The sequence below is a fragment of the Peromyscus maniculatus genome, chromosome 1 (assembly GCF_049852395.1).
Source record: "Peromyscus maniculatus bairdii isolate BWxNUB_F1_BW_parent chromosome 1, HU_Pman_BW_mat_3.1, whole genome shotgun sequence".
In the NCBI taxonomy this organism is placed as follows: domain Eukaryota; kingdom Metazoa; phylum Chordata; class Mammalia; order Rodentia; family Cricetidae; genus Peromyscus; species Peromyscus maniculatus.
In genome coordinates this window covers 9,214,109-9,236,427 of record NC_134852.1, presented here as the reverse complement: position 1 = coordinate 9,236,427, position 22,319 = coordinate 9,214,109, and the positions used below count along the sequence as shown (strand labels likewise).

The 22,319-nt window shown below is 38.5% G+C and overlaps 1 protein-coding gene across 1 annotated transcript; it reads right to left on the bottom strand.

Moving 5' to 3' along the window:
- Positions 1 to 10,799: 10,799 nt before the first annotated feature.
- Positions 10,800 to 22,076, bottom strand: LOC143266797 (killer cell immunoglobulin-like receptor 3DL1). The gene is made up of 7 exons (XM_076563414.1): positions 22,013 to 22,076; positions 17,471 to 17,755; positions 16,020 to 16,325; positions 13,831 to 14,124; positions 12,473 to 12,588; positions 11,970 to 12,002; positions 10,800 to 11,867 (listed from the first exon to the last, which is right to left on the bottom strand). Exons 1-7 carry the CDS (start codon positions 22,074 to 22,076, stop codon positions 11,682 to 11,684), a joined length of 1,284 nt encoding a protein of 427 aa, XP_076419529.1. The 3' UTR covers positions 10,800 to 11,681.
- Between the last annotated feature and the right edge of the window lie 243 nt (positions 22,077 to 22,319).

Genomic DNA, 22,319 nt, shown 5'->3' with positions numbered 1-22,319 from the left:
GGATGATTTTTTCTAGATCCATCCATTTGCCTGCAAACCTCATGATGTCATTGTTTTTCTCTGCTGAGTAGTATTCCATTGTGTATATGTGCCACAATTTATTTATCCATTCTTCAGTTGAAGGGCATCTAGGTTGTTTCCAGGTTTCGGCTATTACAAACAATGCTGATATGAACATAGCTGAGCAAGTGCTCTTGTGGTATGATTGAGCATTTCTTGGGTATATGCCCAGGAGTGGTATAGCTGGATCTTGGGGGAGATTGATTCCCAATTTTCTAAGAAAGCGCCATATTGATTTCCAAAGTGGTTGTACAAGCTTGCATTCCCACCAGCAGTGGAGGAGAGTTCCCCAAGTTCCACATCCTCTCCAGCATAAAGTGTCTTCAGTGTTTTTGATCTTATCCATTCTGACAGGCGTAACTTGGTATCTCAGAGTTGTTTTGATTTGCATTTCCCTGATGATTAGTGATGTTGAGCAATTCCTTAAATGTCTTGCAGCCATTTGAGTTTCCTCTGTTGAGAATTCTCTGTTTAGTTCTATAGCCCATTTCTTAATTGGACTGTTGGTCTTTTTGATGTCTAATTTCATGAGTTCCTTATATATTCTGGATATCAGTCCTCTGTCAGATGTGGGGTTGGTGAAGATCTTTTCCCATTCTGTAGGCTGTTGCTTTGCCTTGTTGACTGTATCCTTGCTCTACAAAAGCTTCTTAGTTTCAAGAGGTCCCATTGATTGATTGTTTGTCTCAGTGTCTGTGCTACTGGTGTTATATTTAGGAAGTGATCTCCTATGCCAATGCGTTCAAGACTACTTCCTACTTTCTCTTCCAGCAGGTTCAGAGTAGCTAGATTTATGTTGAGGTCCTTGATCCACTTGGACTTAAGTTTTGTGCATGGTGACAGATATGGATCTATTTGCAGCCTTCTACATGTTGATATCCAGTTATGCCAGTACCATTTGTCGAAGATGCTTTCTTTTTTCCATTGTACACTTTTGGGTTCTTTGTCAAAAATTATATGTTCATAGGTGTGTGGGTTAATGTCGGGGTCTTCAATTCGATTCCATTCGTCCACATGTTGGTTTTATGCCAATACCAAGCTGTTTTTATTACTGTAGCTCTATAGTAGAGCTTGAAGTCAGGGATTGTGATGCCTCCAGAGGTTGTTTTATTGTACAGGATTCTTTTGCCTATCCTGTTTTTTTTTTTCCATACGAAGTTGAGTATTATTCTTTCCAGGTCTGTGAAGAATTGTGTTGGTATTTTGATGGGGATTGTATTGAATCTGTAGATTGCTTTTGGTAAAATTGCCATTTTTACTATGTTGGTCCTGCCTATCCATGAGCATGGGAGATCTTTCCATTTTCTGACATCATCTTCAATTTCTTTTTTTCAGGGACTTAAAGTTCTTGTCATATAGATCTTAAAGACATGTTTGATAGAAACCATTTGATCAAATGTGGTGTGACTGAAAAAAGATTAAATAGGAATCATGCAAAATGAATATGCAGATTATTGGTGAAATTATTAAGGGCACTCCATGTAGTTAAAAGGAAGGTTTATTTAGTGGCATAACTTACAAATAGGTAGGTCGCAGGGTCTGAGAAAGATGTAGTGCAGTCCGGCAGTGTTCTCTGGAGAACTCTGCTTGATCTACTTCCAGCGTCCAGGGTCCGGGAACCAAGAGAGATGGTGCATCCAGTTCTTGGGTCTTCAGGGTCCTCTCTTGGCCCTGCCTTGTAGGCATGACAGTTACCGAAGCCTCAATGGGGATTGGAACTTCCAGATCAAGTTTGGAATGACTACCCACTACATCTCCTCCCTCTTTTGTCTAAATAAGAAGGTTCTAACCTAATAAAAGACTATATACAAGGAAAGGTTATCAAATATTGTCCAGGGATAAAGAAGGTTAATGACCTAAATAAGATGGAACTACAACCAATTCAAACAATATCAAGCAAGAAACACATACTAAAATCCAGAGAAGTCTAGAGCGTAGGTAAATGGCATGATACAAAGATCATTCCAAAAGGTGTCCTATCCTAAAGAACCTGAATCTAATACTTAAACAGATGGTGTTCTTTTTTGGTGCCAATTTCCCCTACTGCCACTTAACTGCATTATTAACTTCCAATTTAACTCAATATCAACTTACCTAATTCAGATAGGCAATTGTAGGAGGATGGCTTGCAGCCCTGGAAACCCCAGGACATGCAGAGCAGGTCAGGAGCTCTGTTGACAGCTGGGTCTCGAGCGGGAAGGTAAAATCACCAGGTAATCATAGATCTCAATGTCACCTTTAACATTTACCAAACTAAAAGTGAAGATGTCTGCCAAACTAGAACTCAGGCCACCTAAATAATACCTTATGTATGACACCATATCTCCCAAGGGCATTAGGTGAGTGTGATAAAAGTAAGTATGAAACTCACAATGTTCAGCATAATGTTCAATTTGGCTGTTTGATGTCTCTATTATTCTATTATCCATATCAATCAATCTATCTGCCTATCTATCTATCTATCTATCTATCTATCTATCTATCTATCTATCATCTATCATCCATCTATCTATCTATCATCTGTCTGCCTACCTATCTATCATAACATATCTATCCATCTTTCTTTCTTCCTTCCTTTCTTTCTTTCTTTCTTTTTCTTTCTTTCTTTCTCCCTTTCTACCTATCTATCCATCCATCCATCTATCATCTATCTATCTATCTATCTATCTATCTATCTATCTATCTATCTATATTTTATCATCAACCAATATACAATATAATCATCTCCATATATATATATATATATATATATATATATATATATATATATATATCATAAGCCTCTCATCTATTACCTATGTATCTACCTACCTCCATATTTATAAGAGTATCTATCTATCTATCTATCTATCTATCTATCTATCTATCTATCTATCATCTATCTATCATTTATCTGTCATCTATTTTTCAACTATATATGTATTACCTATTTCCTTAGCTTACATCTGATATCTGTCATCATCTGTCATTATCTGTACTGGCTAGTCTTATATCAACTTGACACAGAAAGGAGAGAACCTTAATTGAAAAAAAATGCCTTCATGAGCTCCAGCTGTATTTCATTGTCTAAACTACTTATTGATGAAGGCTGGCCCAGCCCATTGTGGGTAGTGTCATCCCTGAGTTGGTGGTCATTGTGCCTTATAAGAAAGCAGGTTGAACAAACAATTGGGAACAAGCCAGTTATTAGGACCCATACATGACCTCTACATTAACTTCTGCCTGCAGGTTTTGCCTTGTTTTAGTGCCTGAGCTGACTTCGTTTGATGATGAAGAACAATATTGAAGTGTAAGCTAAATAAGCCCTTTCCTCCTCAACTTTTTTTTATTTGTCATGGTGTTTCATTGCAGCAATAGAAACCCTAATTAATAAATCATTTACCTGTCTCTTATTCACGTATCCAATTTCATTCTTTCCTATTTACCTGTATATACACATACATGAGTCTTTTAAATATAAACATATAAAAGCTAAATTATATAAAGTTCTGTTTGATAATGTTGGAATGAATTATTTCCTTTTTTAGATGCCAACCAACTTATTTTTTAAATTATTATTTTTTGTGTACAGATGATTCACCTGCACGAATGTCTGTGTACCATGTGGGCATCTGGTGCCTGCAGAGGCCAGAAGATAGCACTTGATACTCTGGAGTTGGAAATACAGGTGGTTGTAAGCTGCCACATGGGTATTTGAAATTGAACCCATGTCCTCTGGAAGAGCAGCCAGTGCATTTAACTACAGGGCTATCTTTCCAGTCCTGCAAACAACTTTTATTTTAATAAGTGAAATCTTGCCGGGTGGTGGTGGTGCTCGCCTTTAATCCCAGCACTCGGGAGGCAGAGGCAGGCAGATCTCTGTGAGTTCGAGGCCAGCCTGGACTACCAAGTGAGTGCCAGGAAAGGCGCAAAGCTACACAGAGAAACCCTGTCTCGAAAAACCAAAAAAAAACAAAAATAATAAATAAATTAAATAAATAAATCAATAAATAAGTGAAATCTTCTTAATTTAATATTACCAGTTTATTCTCAAACTGAAGATATAATGTCTTAATCTAAAAATTATGTAATCACTCCCAAAATTATCTGGGGTCAGTCACAAGGGAGTCAGAGTTTTACCAGCATGGGTAACAGTAGTTTTGATTGTGTTAAAAACCATAGACTTACTGGACAAAGTAAGGGACAAAATGAGAGTCTCTCTCTTTCTATACCTTCTCTTTGTGCTTGCCTCCTATTAGACAATTTTATCATTTGGGGATACTTATTCCATTTTGTTTTTATATTTTTAAATGAAGTAATTATTTTTCCAGTCCAATCATAGTGTCTGCTCCCTGCATCCTTTTCTCCTTTTCCCTTCCCCAACCTCCCCTCTTACCCTCATCTTCTCCTCCTCCTTTTTTTGTCAGAAAATGGCGGGTCTCCCAAATATCAGACAGCCATGGCACACCAAGCTGCAGTAAGATTGTTAGGCTCTTTATTCCTATTAAGGCTGGACTAGCAACCCAGTAGGGAGAAAGAGTCCCAAATGCATGTAGCAGATTTGGAGACAGCCCCTGCTTTCACTAATAGGAGTCCCACACAAATATCGAGCTACAGAACTGTAACATACAGGGAGAGAGCCTACACCAGTATCGTGCTAGATCTCTGGTTGTTGGTTCAGAATCTGTGAGCTTCTTTGAGCCGAGGTTAGTTTAATTTGTGGGACTTTTTTTGCTGTCCTTTATTCCTCAGACTCCCACAATCCCTCCTCTTTTACCACAGTATTTCCTCAGATCTGCCTAATGTTTTGCTGTGGGTCTTTGTATCTGTTTCCCTTAGTTGCAGAGTGAGTCTCTCTGATGACAATTGGGAGAGGCACAAGTCTTCGATTAGAGCAGAATGCCATTAGGAATCATTTAATTGAATTTTTTTCACCAGTTACATTTAGTTTTATACTAAGTCTCCAGGCTGTCAGGCATCCTGGTCTTCCAGGCAGTGTCAGGGGTTGGTCTCTCTCTCATCATAAATGGGTCACAAGCTGCATCAGACATGGGCTGTCCTCTCACTTAATTTCTGTGTCACCTTAACTCCAGTACATCTTGTAGGCCAGGAAAATTGTAGGTCAGAGGTTATGTAGCTGGGTTGGAATTCCAGTTGCCCCATAGGAAGTCATGCTTGGTTACAGGAGATGGCTGGTTAAAGATCCAAATTCTCCATTGCTAGGAGTCTTAGCTAGGGTCACCCTAAAGTTTCCTGGGAGTTTCCATTGCAGTAATTTTATAACTTATCCCAGAGATACCCCTGAATCCAGTTGTCTCACTCAGTACTCTCTCTCTCCATTTGTTCTCTGCTATATCCCTGCTTTTCCCTGCCCACACCCCCATCCCGACCCCTCACCCCATCCACATGTGATGGACATTCTATTTCCCATTCATAGTTGTATTTATTTACTTGATCCCTCCTTGTTACTTAGCTTCTTTGGGTCTGTAGATTATAGAATGGTTATCCCTTATTTTATGAATAATATCCACTTATGAGTGAGTACATACCATGTTTGTCCTTCTGGATATGGGTTACCTCACTCAGGATAATCTTTTCCAGTTCCATCTATTTGCTGGCAAGTTTCATGATGCCATTATTTTTAACAGTTGAGTAATAATACATTGTGTAAATGTACCAAATTTTCTTTATCCATTCTTCATTTGGTGGACATCTGGTGGACATTTGGTTGTTTCCAGTTTCTGGCTTTTATAAATAAAGATTCTATGAACATATTTGAGCAAGGGCTCTTTGCTGTGTTAGAGATACATTTGCGTATATGCACAGGGGTGGTATAGGTGGGTCTTGAGGTAGGTGAATTCCCAATTTTCTGAGAAAGCAAACCACCAAAGGGGCTGTACAAGTTTGCATTTCCACCTGCAATGGAGCTTGCTCCACATCCTCTCCACAATGAGCTGTTATTTGTGTTTTTGATCTTAGCCATTCTGACAGGTGTGAGATGGAATCTCAAAGTCATTTTGATTTTCATTTCCTAATGCCTAAGGGTGTTGAATATTTCTTTATGTGCTTCTCAGCCATCTGAGATTCCTTAATTGAGAATTCTCTGTTTTGATCTGTACCCTATTTTTAAATTTGATTATTTGATTTTTTGATGCCTAGTTTATTGAGTTTTTTATATATTTTGGAAATCAGCTCTGTCAGATGTGGGGTTCTGTGGGTTTGACTCTTATTTTTTTCTAGAGCTTTCAGGTATGCTGCTTTGTTGATAGTGTGAGATCTGTCTAATTTCTTGATGAAGACACTTAGAACTTTCCTCTTAGCACCACTCTCATTGTGTCCCATAAGTTTGGGCATGTTGTGTTTTCATTTCCATTTATTCTAGGAAGTCTTTAATTTCTTTCTTCATTTGTTTCTTGACTGTATTGTGGTTCAGTAGAGAGCTGTTCAGTTTCCATGAGTTTTTAGGCTTTCTGTTCGTTTTGTTGTTGTTGAAGTCTAGCTTTAATGCATGAAAGTCTGATAGGATGTGGGGGTGTATTTAAATTTCTTTATATCTGTTCAGACTTGCTTTGTAACCTAGTATAAAGCCAATTTTGGAGAAGATATGTTTAGAAGAAAATTGATTTTTTTGGATTTGGATGTAATGTTCTGTAGATATCTGTTAGATCCATCAGGTTCATAAAGTCTGTTATTGTCATTATGTCTCTTTTTGAATGACACATCCATTGGTAAGAGTGGTGTATTGAATTCTCCTGTAATTAATGCTTGAGGTTCAATGTGAGATTCAAGCTTTAATTTTCTTTCCTTTACAAAGGCATGTGCCCTTGTTTTTGGGGCATATATATTAAGATTTGCAATGTCTTCTTGTTGGATTTTTCCTTTAATAAGTTTAAAATGTCCTTCTCCATCTCTTTTGATTAATTTTGGGTCTATTTTGTTTCATATTAGAATAGCCACACCATCTTAGTTATTAGTTTAATTTACTTGGAAAACCTTTTTTCAACCCTTTACTCTGAGGTAATATCTGTGTTTTTTGTTGAGGTGTGTTTCTTGTATGCAGCAGAAAGATGCTTCATGTTTCCATATCTATCCTGTTAGCCTGTGTGTTTTTGTTGTTGAGTTGAGTCCATAGATATTGAGAAATATTAATGACTACTGGTTGTTAATTCCTGTTATGTTCTTGCTATTGTAGGTAGTGTGTGTGTGTGTGTGTGTGTGTGTGTGTGTGTGTGTGTGTGTGTGTGTGTTGTGTGTTTGTGTTTTTCTTCTTTGGGTTTTGCTGGTGTGATACTATTTATTGTCTGTGTTTTCATGAATACAGTCTAACTTCCCTGGGTTTGATTTTTCTTGCTAGTATTGTCTGTAGGGCTGGATTTGTGGATAGTGTTTACATTTAACTTTGCAATAAAATATCTTGTTTTTTTTTCCCATCTGCTGGGTATTGTAGTGGCCTCTTAGTGTCTGCAAAGCCATCTTTTCCAGACCTTCTGGCTTTTATAGTTTCCATTAAGAAATTGGCTATGATTCTAATAGGTCTGCCTTTATATGTTACTTGACTTTTTTCTTTGAACCTTTTAATATTATTTCTTTGTTTTGTATTTTTAGTGTTTTGATTATTATATGGTGTGGGTAATTTTCTTTCTGGTCTAATCTATTTGATGTTCTGTAAGCTTCTTGTACCTTCACAGGCATGTTCTTCTTTAGGTTGGGAAATGTTTTTCTATGATTTTCTTGAATATGTTTTCTAAGCCTTTGAGCAGGGATTCTTCTTCTATCCTTATGATTCTTAGGTTTGGCACTTTCATAGTACCCCAGATATCCTGGATGTTTTGTGTTCAGAATGTTTTAGATTTAACATTTTCTTGACTGACTGATTCATCTATTTCCTCTATTATTTCCTCTATGCCTGAGATTCTCTCTTCCATCTCTTATATTCTGTTTGTGATGCTTACATATGTAGTTCCTATTTACTTACCCAGATTTTCTATTTCCAGATTTCCCTGCTATTGTGTTTCTTTTTTGATTCTATTTCCATTTTCATGTCTTGAATGGTTTCATTCATCTGTTTTTTTTTCTGTTAATTTTCTTGGCATTATTTATGAGATTTATTTATTTCATCTAATTTTTATTTGTCTTTTATTCAATTTACTTAAGGGATTTTTAAAAATTTTCCTCTTTAGCGACTGCTATCATCTTCATAAATTTGATTTTGACGTCATTTTCTTATGCTTCCTCTGGCTTGGAATGTTTAGGTCTTGCTATTGTAAGATAGCTGGGCTCCAGTGGCACCATGATGCCCTTTCTGATGTTGATTGCGTCCTTATACTGGCATTTTGGCACCTGGTTTTTGGATGATCATAAGTCTACATGCTGGTTCCTGAGTTTGCCACAACTCTTGATGTTTTACTGGAGGTCAGGCTGTTTCTAATAACCCAAGATAATACACCATCCATTGCCTGCTAGCACACCTTACATCATGCCCCAAAGCCACAGACTGCACCCTCTCTCCTGGGTTCCATTTTCCAGCCTACAAATTCAGCAGAAGTCTTCTGATTTACGGGAGGCCAGGCTGGTTCTAGGTACCCAAGGTAAAACACTGCCCACTAACATTCCTTAAAGCCCACCCAACAGCTCCCATCAGTACCCCTTCCCCTAGGCTCCATATTCCAATGCACAACTTTAGCAGAACACTTCTGTTTATCCAAAGCCTGGCTGGTTCTTAGGACCCAAGGAAAGAAACTACCCACTGCCAGCTTGGACTCCATAAACCTGGTCCAACAGTCCCCAACTGTTCCTTCTTCCCCAAGCTCCATATCCCAGCCCACAACTTTGGCAGAAAACTTCTACTTTACTGGAGGCCACAATATATTAGGAATCCCAGAGACTAAGCTGGTATCCTGAGCCCCAGAGGCCACATGGGTTCTTGGAACCTCAGAGCAACTTTTGCACCCAAAACTCACAGATGTCTCACAGGCTACACAATACCCAGGGGAGGTACCCTACTGGATCTGAAGACTTTCTAGTCACCAGAACCACTGGCCACTTAGGTCAGAAAATCTGAGAGAAAAAAGAAGCCAAGGAACAAAACACCCATCCAATAATGACAAACTCAAGAGACAACACCATTTATAAAGTTTAACAAAAAAGGGATTCTTATTCATATAGTGGCACCACGTACATATCTGCGACTTGGGATTCCTGAATGCAGCACCCAGACACCTCAGTCAGGTGATTTTAAAGGCCAAGTACCTAAAGTAAACATTCCGTCTATGTGCAAACAAAGTATCATCTGGTACAAAGAAACCTTTTATTTGGAGAAACAGAAAAAGAATTGTTATATTTATAACACACCAGGCAATTAAAAATAAAAACTAAGCAGACTTATCATGTACAAATTCAATTTTTATATCTAGTTCTTTTAATTACAGAAACTTCCAACTTTCAACATATACTTAGCCATCAATGTAACTTTAGCCATCCCAATGCATGAGGAAATAATTATGGGAGCATGAGTGAAACAGAATTTGATGCACCCCCAAAAGCCAATGCCAACATGGGTGATGCTACAGGAAACCTGAATCCCTGCAGCTCCTGACATATTGTGCAGCTTGGTAAACTTGAGGGTCTCCTCTGATTTTGTTATTACTCATGCAAAATTAGGGAGGACCCCTGTGAATTGTGTATGTCTCAACATCTTCATGAGTCTTTTGAAGTTTAGTTTACTTCTGGTGTCTTAATGATTTCTCCTCCAAAAGGCAATATTTCAATTCAGAGAAACTAACTTTTCTTTTTTTATATATTTTATTTTATTTTACAATACTATTCAGTTCTACATAACAGCCACAGATTCCCTTGTTCTCCCCCTTCCTGCCCCCTCCCCTTCCCCCCAGCCCACCCCACATTCCCACCTACTCCAGAGCAAGGCCTCCCCTGAGGACTGAGATAAACCTGATAGACTCAGTCCAGGAAGGATCAGTCCCCTCCTTCCAGATTGAGCCGAGCGTCCCTGTATAAGTCCCAGGTTTCAAACAGCTAACTCATGCAATGAGCCCAGGGCCTGGTACCACTGCCTAGATGCCTCCCAAACAGATCAAGCCAATCAAATGTCTCACCTATTCAGAGGGCCTGATCCAGTTGGGGGCCCCTCAGCCTTTGGTGCATAGTTCACGTGTTTCCATTCGTTTGGCTATTTGTCCCTGTGTTTTATCCAACCTTGGTTCCAACAATTCTTGCTCATATAAACCCTCCTCTTTCTCGCTAATTAGACTCCCTGCACTCCACCCAGGGCCTAGCCGTGGATGTCTGCATCCAGAACCTGGAAACAACCTAGATGCCCTTCAACTGAAGAATGGATAAATAAATTGTGGCATATATACACCACGGAATACTACTCAGCAGAGAAAAGCAATGACATCATGAGGTTTGCAGGCAAATGGATGAATCTAGAAAAAATCTTCCTGAGTCTTCCTGAGTGAGGTGACCCAGACTCAGAAAGACAAATATGGTATGTACTTACTCATAGGAGGATACTAGATGTGGAACAAAGATGACTGGACTGCTACTCACATCACCAGTGAGGCTACCTGGAAAATAGGACCCCAAGAAAGACATGAGGATCGCCCAATGATGGAGAAATGGATGAGATCTACATGAACAACCTGGACATGAATGGGAGTAATGAAGGGCAAAGGTTGAGGGAAAGAGAGCAGGAGATCCCAGCTGAATCAAGAACAGAGAGGGAGAACAAGGAATAGGAGACCATGGTAAATGAAGACCACATGAGAAAAGGAAGAAACAAAGTGCTAAAGAGGCCCACAGAAATCCACAAAAATACCCCCACAAAAGACTGCTGGCAATGGCCGAGAGACAGCTGGGACTGACCTACTCTGGTGATGGGATGGCCAAACACCCTAATAATTGTACCAGAAACCCCATCCAAGGACTGAGAAACTAACTTTTCAATAGGAAGGTAATTGAATGATGAGAGTAGGAGGTGTTTATTTCAACCACATCTTAGAAAATGTTTCAATATTGGGGAAGTCTACATTGAAATATTAAAGAAATATGAAGATTCTACTGGTGAGAGAAGACTTTGACTCACAGCATTTAGGGTACACAGTACAGCAAAATATAAAACCCAATGTTAAGAGTGGGCTTGGTGAATGATATCAGCAGGAATGGTGGAAAGTCAATATAGGGTAACTGGGTATGAATTGTGATCAACATAGATTTTATTCATATACAAATTTGCCTTAAAAACCATTATTTTGTATAACATTATTACATATTAGCAATACAGAGTGAGCCTCCTGTTGATCTGCAATTGTAAGATACTTAATGTGGTTATAACTTCAAGTAGGTCAACAATGTACAGGTAGAACGTTTGTAGTGGTCTGCCAGAGTGAAATGAAATACATACCTAAGTACTAAGCAAAAGAGTTTGATTACTTTGGAGGAGTTAATGAGGACCATACCTTCATAAGTAAAGGAAAGTCACTTTGAGAACCATATGAGAATAATAAAGGATGGTCAAAAAATTATAGACCTCTGAATTCACATTCCAGCTGTTGTTTCACTGCATCTATCAGTCTTTACTGGAGAAAGGACTGTGGTCCCCACAGAGGACTTCCTCAGAGCTTTCTTTAAGAGCTCATGGGATGAAGAAGATCTTTCATCTCAGCGTAACATTTCCTGACTTCCATGTACACACTGGGATCTGTGGAAAAGTCCTTGGGAATCTGGGAATTGGGAGTGGTCAATTTTTGTTTGAAGATCATCTGATCAAATTCTAAGTATTCCACCTCCTGCACTTCTTGTCTTTCAGGATCCTAGGAATAGGTAAATGTCAAGTGATGTTGTGTGCACACATTCTTGCAGAGAATGAAAGAATATTAAACTGTATGGAAGAGGGCAGACTCAGGAGGACCTACCTGTCTGTTCAGTGTTGTTCTCATGTCAGAGTCCTGGTCCATGATGGCTGCATTGTTAGGACACAGAAGTAATCAAACACACAAAATAAAGGACTTCTGCACTCTCATTTTAAATCCAAAGTGCTAGTGAGATGTATGGAAAAAACCAAGTTTGCTCACCTGTGGCAAATTAGAATCAGATTTTCTGCTGCTCTATATTCACAGTCACATCCCACACATGGTGTACCCTAATAATTCTTTCTTTATCATATTCTCTCTCCCCCTTACTCTCTTTTGTAAAACCTTCTCTTCAATATTAGCTTTGGATATGAAGATGCCAAAGATTCATTGAAGAATTAGTCAGTGGTCTGAGACCTGAGGGGAAGAGCAAGGACTCTATTTCTCTCTAGAAATCCCTGACTCAGTTTCCCTGTCTTTGCCCAAGTATCACTTGTAAATGAAGAAAACACACCTGTATTTCTCCAGTCTTGGTTCCTCATGTTACTCATTTGACACTCACTGGCTTGTTCCTGAGACTTGCTCTTTTTGGCCAAGTAACAAGAATAAAGCAGGATGATGAGGAAGACAAGGATCATGGTCACTGACAGGTCAATCAGAATATGCATGTTCCTGTGAATATCTGGAAGAAGACATGAACCTAATAAGAGGCAAATATTAATGTCCACATTTTGACAAATTGCATAATATTTATTGATTGATGGATAATTGATACAATGTTGCTTTAGGACAAGAGTCTTGATGGAGAACCCACCAATAATGTTCTGCTTAATGGAAAGGATATCAAACTGACTTCTAATGACTTAACATTACACCCATATATTAATTCCTTTCTCAATTCTCATCAAGGTAGTTTATATTTGTGATAGATACTGATTAATACAGATACCACAACTTCATAAGCGGAGCTGAGCCAAAACAGGAACCCTAGATTTTTTGTTCCCTAAGTTTCCAGAATGGAGAAGATATACATTTACTCACTAGTTTTGGAGTCTGGTTCTGTACATGAAGTGCAGTTTCTTATTGAGTTAACTAGAGAAGGGGACAAGAGAGTGAGAGAGTTCATCAGAGGCTGTCTGCCTTCCCCTTAAGGAAAGTTTTTAAAATTTGGACAGTAACCAGCACCCACTCTGTCTCTTACAGGATTCCTATTATGTAGTTTTCTTTGTGGATTTTCTCCTTGGGTTTCAAATTGAGATGAGACAATAGGGAATGTATGTGAGGAAGAGATCAGGAGGATTGTACCATCTCTGATCTGCCCAAACTGATGCCAATTGTATCTCTAATGAGTCTGTCCTGACTTTTTTTATTCTCCCTGAATACATACACATCCCAGTGTGACTGGCCAAGCAGCATAAGCACCGTTTGGGAGGCTCCTTGTCTATTATTTCATAATCTGATAGCCATTCTCAAATTCCATGTCTTTTTAAAAAAGTTCTTAAATGAAATACAACTATCTCACGTTCATCTCTCCATCCCCTCCCAGGTAAACTTACTCCAAGCTTTTCCACATAACCCTTAAGTTGAAAGCCTATTTTTCTTTGATTAATATTGTTACATGTGTTTAGACACACACACACACACACACATACATATATATATATGTGTGTGTGTGTAAATGTGTATCTTACTGAGTCCATTGTTTATATTTATACATATATATGTGAATATATATTATATTTATAATATATATTATGAAATATATATATATGTATATATATATACATATATATACATATATTATAAAATAACTCCCAGTAACCCTTTTCTGTAGCTGCCTAAGAACTTTGTCTCTATCATCAGTACAATGATTCTCAGATATGGCTTTAGTATTTCATTAGTCATATTTGTATGGCTTTCATACCTGTGACAGGAATGTACAATGGGTCACTTGAGGATGACCACACATTGGAAGAGTTACGGAAAGAGCCATAACATCTATAGGTCCCTGCCTGGATCACATAGCCAAGATAGAAATTGGCCTGAAATGTCTCATTGTGGCTCTTAACTACAGGCAGCCCATGTCCCTGAGGCACTCCTTCTCTGGAGAGATGGAACATGTCAAACTGATGGTCAGACACACAGGACAAGGTCATGTTCTCTCCTGATGTCACCACAGGGTCTATAAGGGCTGACAGAGAAGGTTTCTTGTATAAACCTGGAAGAAAGGAGGCAGAGACATTTAGAGGGGCCATTCTTTACCAGTGTTTATTTCCTCCTCATTTCTCTCTCCTTCTTTCTGGTCTCTGATCTCTGTCTGTCTGTCTGTCTCTGTCCCACCTATATCTCTCCCTTTTTCTACTTCATGATTTTCCCCTCTCCCTCTTACCTCCTATATTGTTTTATCGAGGCTCTGAATTCAATCCTGCAATCATACATTGTACCCCATTTTTTGCTTTTTGCCAGTGTCTGCCTCTATATGCATTGGTTCATACCATCTGTGTTTTTAAGTTTGTTTTCATTAACATGTTAACTTTATATAGCTATTGAATGCCTTATGAAATTTTCTTGTATATATAATGTATTAGTGTATTTATTTTCAATAAAAACTTGAAATTAAAATATAATTAAAAATTTTCTGGCCTCTTTTTCTTTAAGTGATGTCCCATATATATTTATATATGTAATGTGGATCATATTTATGCTGTTATTCACTCTTGTCCACAAACTTCCACTGATTCCATTATGTTATATTTTGTCCTTTCAGTTTTTCCAAATGTTTTGTCAATCAATTCTTTTAATTAGAGGCACAGGTTATTTTGTTTTAATTAGAGTGCAGTGTAATGGATTTCGTTAAGTCATCCTCAGAGAGTTCTTCCTGGTTCCCTCACTTGTACCACCTTTGCTGGTCCTTTTCCCCCATTTACTCTTCCATGGCATGTGTATTTCACCTCTTTCCCCATCCCTGATTGTAAATCTCCTCCCTTCTCATGGTTAGTTTCTGATTTCATAACCTATAACTCCTTCATCCTATGTATGCTGATAATCCAGAATCTGACTTCATTCTATGTTTTTCATATTCTATCTGGTCTCTTTTTGCAATCCATTTTAATTAGTCTCTCTTTTCAAAGCACAGGATGTTCTATGAAATGTGTTTGTTTCCCTTGGTCAGGGGACAAGATGATCTTCCTTCTCTTGTTTCTCTTAGCATGTGTACTGTTCAAGTATGATCTACCATCTGCCTCCCTAGTTTTGTCTGGAAATTTACAGCATTTGCCATTATTTCTCCACCTCTACTTTCAAGTCTTCTATTCAAGCTTAAGACTTTTACAGGTTTTCTCTTCCCATGCCATGCTTATTATTTCCTCAGCCCTTTCCATCTTTGAATCTTTCTCTCGGGCCCTGTCTGAGTTACTGTGTGCATATATTTCCATGTCTCTGTTTTACATGTGTCTGCTTATCCCAGCAGGCACCCCGTCAGATTTTTTCCTTCAGCCATCCTCAAATGTCTGAATAACTTAGAACATGAACTGACAAGAGTTTGGTGATATGGAGAACAGACAGTGATTGGTGATCTACTCAGTTACCCAAGGTAATGCTCTTCTGGGATGAATAATGGGTCAACCACAAGAAAGGAATCATGACAGTCTAGACAGAAATTCTAAGGGTGCCATCTGTACCAAGACTTCAGGACTCATGAACAACCAGCCCCACCCTTCACATGAACTCAGGTCAGACTTATAATATGTCTATGTATTCTTGCAGATGTCCTGTGTCTGTAGAAGGCAATCAAAATCCTGCACTTTCAAGGCCTTTGAACATTAGGAAAAAGAATTCATTGTCTTTTATTCATATCAAGCTCATCAAGCTGCCTCTTTCTCCTTACTCCTAGTTATAACTCCTTTGATTTCCCTGTAGCTGTGCCTTCCATTGTAACCAGTGGTCTGTTTTTGTATCTCTGTTTTCATTGTTCATGTCAGTAATAAACTCACCAAGGCTGCCTTTCTCTAAGTTTGACACCCTCATATTACTCATGACATCCCAGGACTTGCAGTCTATAGAATAATTTCTTTGTACCACAGAGAGGATGAAGGGTAGATAACACCCTCTTACCTGTGATCTTTATGTCAACAGGGTCACTGGATTCTGACCACTCATATGGTGTTTGATTGTAAGAACCATAGCATGTGTAAGTCCCAGCATGGTCAGGTGTCACAGGACCTATTGAGAAGTTCGCATGGGACCCCCCAAGATGAGATTCTGCAGAAAGCTGGAAAGAGTCCTTGGTTATCTTATTTTTGTGTAGAGTCAAAATGAAGGTGTCAAACATAATCTCTGAATGACACTCCAGTTTCGCCTTCTTTCCTGAATTTACCAGGAGAGTTGGCAGGGCCAAGAAGAAAGGCTTCCTGTAGATTCCTAGAAATAAAGAGATTGTGAGTATGAACCTGACACCAATCTATGAATCCCAGAAAACCTATGGTTTTCCCTCCTTCAGCTGTTTTTCCTGTCTGTGTCCCAGTGTCCTTGTCTCTGTTTATTTAACTTTGTAAACAAACTCCTCCATCATTCTCTGAACATTTCCCACTTCTATGACTCTTGTAGCAGCCCAACATTTTCCCTTGGCTTCTTGTGAGAGTGTGTCTGCTGAACCTGTCTACCCTAGCCACTCTTGTCCTTTTCTAAGTTCTGGGAAGGCACAAAACATGGCAAGCTTCCTGCCAGGTTCCTTAGTGCGTCCTTTAGATGCTACTTTGGACTAAGTATAATCATTGGCAAGATAAGAGAGTTAATAGTAAAGGTTGGTATCAGGGAATCTCTTATGGCCTTCTCTACAGATCAAACTTCTGTAAGGCATTCCAAATCTGAAATCATGAGCATTATTTCCTCCCAAAATATTACCTTCCTGACTTTATTGACTGCTACACTTTCCTGCTGAGTTCTTTATTTGCCCTTGATTGAATTCCTGTATTATTTTCCAGTCACTACCATAACAAATTATACAAACATGATTCTTAAAAATAACACAAGTATTGTGAAGATCAGAATTATGAAACAAGCCCAAATAGCATAAATCATTTATATGCAGGAATATGATACTGTTGAAATCACTAGGGGAGTATCCATTATTTTTGCCTTTCAGCTTCCAGAGGCCTCATGCAATCCTTGGCACTTGGGCCCTCCTCCACTGTCAGAGTTAGCAATAAATTGTGTCCCTAATACTGATTTGTTTTGCCTACAACTGCAGTTTTCTTATTTTGTTAAAAGTATTCTTTTTGTTCTACAGGGTCAGGATAATTCAGGACATTCTCTCATCTTGATGTCAACATGCTAGTCCTTGAATTCCATCTTTAACCCCAATTTTCCTAGATTTGTTTAACACTCAGGAAGTGTTAGGGACAAGAAAGTGCATGTCCTTGGGTTTATGTTATGGCCATAGCAGTATCCAATTCCCTGTGTTAAATATTCTTTATAATGATGAGACTCTGCCTAATATTCCTTGGAAATTCTAAGGTTGGGAGGTTTGGGGTGAATGAAGGGACACACAAAATATAGATTCTCACCTGAAATTATGATATTCAGAGGGTCACTGTGTGATGACAGTTCATTAGTGTATTGATGACTGTTACAATAGCATCTGTATGTTCCAGAATATTCTGGAGTCACAGGACCCAAGACATAGTTCTTTTGGAATATTTCTTCATGTAACTGAGGTACAGCAGCCCCAAATTCTTTGTACAGCTTGAATGTCAAAGACTCATTATGAGTGTCACAGATAAGAGTCACATTTTGTCCCTGAGCAACAACATAGCTTGGTAAGGCAGACAGTGAAGGCTTGTTATGACTTCCTGCAGAAAGATGGACAGAGTAAAAAAATGTAGTGATGCCCATTCATCCTCAAGAACTGAGCCTCAAATTTTCATGGCTTTGGGGTCCTACATATAACATTTTTTCTGAATTGAAACATCCCTGTTTCAATATGAGAGGCTGAGATGTTCAGGTGATAAACAAATATTGTATGGACTGGAAATAGAAACTTGCCACATTCACCAGTGGCCCTTCCCAGCTCTATAGAAAGAGTAAACTACTGTGCCAGCTGAGCTCTCCTTGTTAATATCTAAGACCTGCTGAGTTGTATTCAAGTTGTGCAGAGTTCTACAGGGTTTTGGTTTTCATGATAATTACACATAGTGAGGTGTGCTTTAAGTAAAGCTTTGAGTCATCCCTTGCTTCTGAAAATAACCCTGTTACTCATACTACTATTAGTACTCTTGGTAAATCCACAGATTCACATATTTGTAATCTGGTGCAATTATTGTTTGCTCTGTCATAGGTTTCCTTTATGGGGTGAGCAGACTTGTATGTATCACATCTTTCCAAGGAAACTACCCAATACAATAAGATAATTTTCCTGTAGTGAGTGCTCCCCCAACTAAAACATTTCATATGGTATATCTTTCTATTATGCTAAGATATGTTACCTAAGATTTTTGCTTAAGTATTAAATAACAAAGTAGATTTGGTCATAGAAAATGTAATCTCAAAAGAAATTATATCAGACGATTAGAGGAAAAGATTCATTTGTGATATGACATATAGGAATTGTGGCCACTAATATGGCAGAAAAGGAATGCCCTTGATTTACCATCACTAATCTAGATATGTCAGAATACTCAGATTAGAATTACATTGTGATTTTTCTAGACCTAAGTGATGAGGATGAGCCAGCCCATAGGACCACAGAATTGAGAAAATCCACAAAAATAGGAGGGAAGAGTCCTTAGAAGTACAATGTCCCTAAGGCACTCTTGCATAGAGTTTCATTCACAGAGGTTATACTGGCTCATTTTTCTACACTAAGAGTGGTAAGTTAGAGGCAGATATATAGTTTTTCCACCTTTTCAAAGCTCCTGGCATGATAAAAATTGAAAATGTAGTATTGTTCTGCTACTTGGATCACTTGGTGATGGACTCATGATTGATAGCCCATGCATCTTGGTCGATGTTCTGTATCCACATGGTGGATGTTCCTGAGGAAAGAAACAATAGCAAAACACTACAGTGAAGACAATATGGACTCCAGACAGTGAGGATATCTTGCAACACTGCCCTGGTAGAGGCGATTATGGACCCAGGGAGAAACTGTCCCTGATTGTGGAGTGTGGTCAGTGATCTTACTGAGCCAGAAGCCCAAGTAGCAACAACATCTGATCTCAAAACAAAGGATGCAAGCTAGTCAAACTGCAGACATTGACACCAAGGTCATCTGGTACAAGATTGCAACTGATTTGCTCAACTTCGTTCTCAGGTTAGACTATATAGCAAAGGTCTATTTCCAACCAAAGAACTTCTGCATGTGGCAGAGGAGGTGCTTCTCTTCAATACGCAGGTGTGTTTGTGTCAGAACTTAAATATGAATCAGAGAAGTCAAACATTAACAGAGAACAATGGTGAGGTTCTGGTAGTGAGCACAGAGGAAAGGAAGACCCATGGAGCCCATAATAGATAATTCACAGTAGTATTTTATCTTTAATGAAATGAAAGAATTATAAGAAACCATGACTAAAGATTTGGAGCTATGAAGCACAAATGAGGGAAAAAATGTTGCAGTTTTTTTCTGGATCTGGGTTGCCTCAGTATAATATTTTATACTTTCATTTATTTTTCTCAGATTTTCATGGTCACTGTTACTTACAACTGACTAATATTCCAAAGTGAACATGTAATATATTTTTGTTATCCATTCAACTGCTGAAAAAATTAAGTTGTTTCCTTCTCCTAGCTGTTGAGAATAGAGCAGCAAAGAACAAAACTGAAAAAGCATCCATGCCTTAGTCTGTCAGGTTATTTGGATGTATGCCAATGGGTAGAAATGATGCAAAGATAGTTTTCATGTATGAAAGTCTCAAGAAATTAAATTTAAAAAGAAAAGTATTTTATAAAACAATAGCCATGATCTAACTATGTAGAAGAGAAACTGTTAGAATATTTTATAATATTTGGAAATGAATCATTGAACAACATAAAATTTTGGTAACATCCCTTTTAGGTAAACAATACAACTACTGAATTGGAAAATGTGTGGGCTAGCCTGATATCTAAGTAGGAAAGGATCTTGCTACCATGCCTGACTCTCTGGAATCCATTGCTGGGACTCATGTGGTAAGAGGAGAGAGATAACTGATTCAAGAAGGTTGTTCTTTGACCTCCACACTTGTGCAATACTCCATGTATATACAATACCACACAAACACACACTCACACACACACACACACACTCACACATGAAAACACATTCATGTAGTTGCACATGGGAGTGTCTCAAGTAAATGCAAAATTAAAAAAAGTTAATAGTGTTTCAATAATACACTTGATTCAATAGGAGAATGAGTGAGCTTACATCAGACATTATGCAACCTGATGGATAAATACAGAAACTGAATGAAAACATAATGAAGAAGAATGACAGGATTTTTTGATACTACCCAAATACCAAATTATCAGTAATAAAAATCAAGAATGTGTAAAGAAATAGAGAGGTTTCCTTGGATGTGGAGGGGAGGGGATTGGACTAGGATGAGTTTAGGCAGGAGATGAATATGACTAATATACATTGTGTTATCAAAAAATAATAAAATGTTAAAAGAAGAAATAACAGCACTAATAAAAATAAACAGAAAAAAATGTAGAGAAGAAAGTATAGAGCATTCTTGAATATGGAGTAAAACTTACATGGTCAAGAACAAAAAAGATCAAGTGACACAAAAGAAATTCAACCCAAATAATAATGACCAGAGAGCATATAATTATAATAAGAGATCCTGAAATCGGAATGATAAAAGAAGAAAAGAACACACGTAGGACTTCCAATACAGCTCATGGCAGACTTCTGAGCAAAGACCTGCAGGCCTCAAGAAGTTCAGGATGATATATTCAATAAGGTAAGTTGAAAAAAACAAAGAGAGACACTGCCTATAAATGTCAGCAACACTGATCTTCAGAAATGGGGAAAATTAATTTCTTAGAAAAATAGTAGCAGACAGAGTTCATCACAATAAGCACAGGAAATGCTATGAAGTTAAGCTGAAAGAAAAGGCTGCTAATGAGTTGTCTGAAAACATGTTCATGTAGAAAAAGCAAAAGTAGCTCAGTAAATGCAAGCCAATATAAGAGTTTGCAATAGAGTGCTGGTGGTATACAAATTCTATCTGTAGCACAGATGTTTGAAGAAAAAATAATAACTTCAGTGGTTTGTCAAGTGACACACATATTCAAAAAGTCATAAATTATAACATCAAAATCTCAAGATATGTGGGGGTGATCATGTGATAGTGTAGCAATAGGGAAGATTAGTTTTTATTTGAAAATATTGATTATCCTCCCGGTGTTATAGACCACTCTTTTAATCATAGTACTTGGGTGTCTGAGGCAGGGCAATATCTGAATTCATGGGCAGCCTGTTGTACAAAGTAACTTCTAGGACAGCAGGGCTCCACAGCAAAACCCTGCCTCAAGGAGCCTCCATGGGACTGGACTAGGCCCTCTGCATAAGCAAGACAGTTTTGTAACTTGATATGCTTAAGGGGCCCCCTGGCAGTAGGATCAGGATCCATCCCTGGTGCATGAGCTGGCTTTTTGGAGCTCACTACGTTGCACTGCTTTGTTGCAGGGGGAGGGGCTTGGATCCGACTCAACTGAATGTATCAGGCTCTGCTGACTCCCCATGGGATGCCTTACCTTATCAGAGGAGGGAATGAGGAGTGGGTTTTCCAGGGGAGAGACTGGGGAACAGGAGGAAGGATGAGAGGGGGATCTGTGGTTGTTATGTAAAATGAAAAAAAAATTATTAATAATAAATGAAGAAAGACCACAAAAATTTATCGGGTCAAAGTTGATGCCTAACTCAGCCAGGGGCAGTTTCTGAGAGTTTCTGGGAGAGAACTGAGAGGCAGGTTTCTAAGGTCTTACCTTTGAAGTTCAGAAAACTCACCAAGGAGTCACTCACAAGATCCACCAGCCAACATTCTGTGATGCTTTTTCTCCTGTCAGAATGAAACTTATCTATTGGGAAGGGTAGTATCTCAAGATTTTAAGGATAGACTCACCTGCTTGTACCAAGGTCCTCAGGATTAAGAAGAAGCCTGGAAAGAAAAACTCATGATGGATCATCTATCCCCTTCCAATAGCCTGGTGATCTGACCTACCTTTCCTTGTTGGGCCTCTGTACAGTAGATTCAGGGACCATTTAGTTAAGATAAACTCATGCACCAAAATCCACCATGGATGCCAGTGTTTCTGCTGTGGGTGGATCCAGCCTCCCAGGACAGTATTTCCCAGGACACACACCCCCATTCCCAGCAGGACTCACCAGTACACACAAGGTTCATGAGCTGTCTGTACAGCATGGTGCTG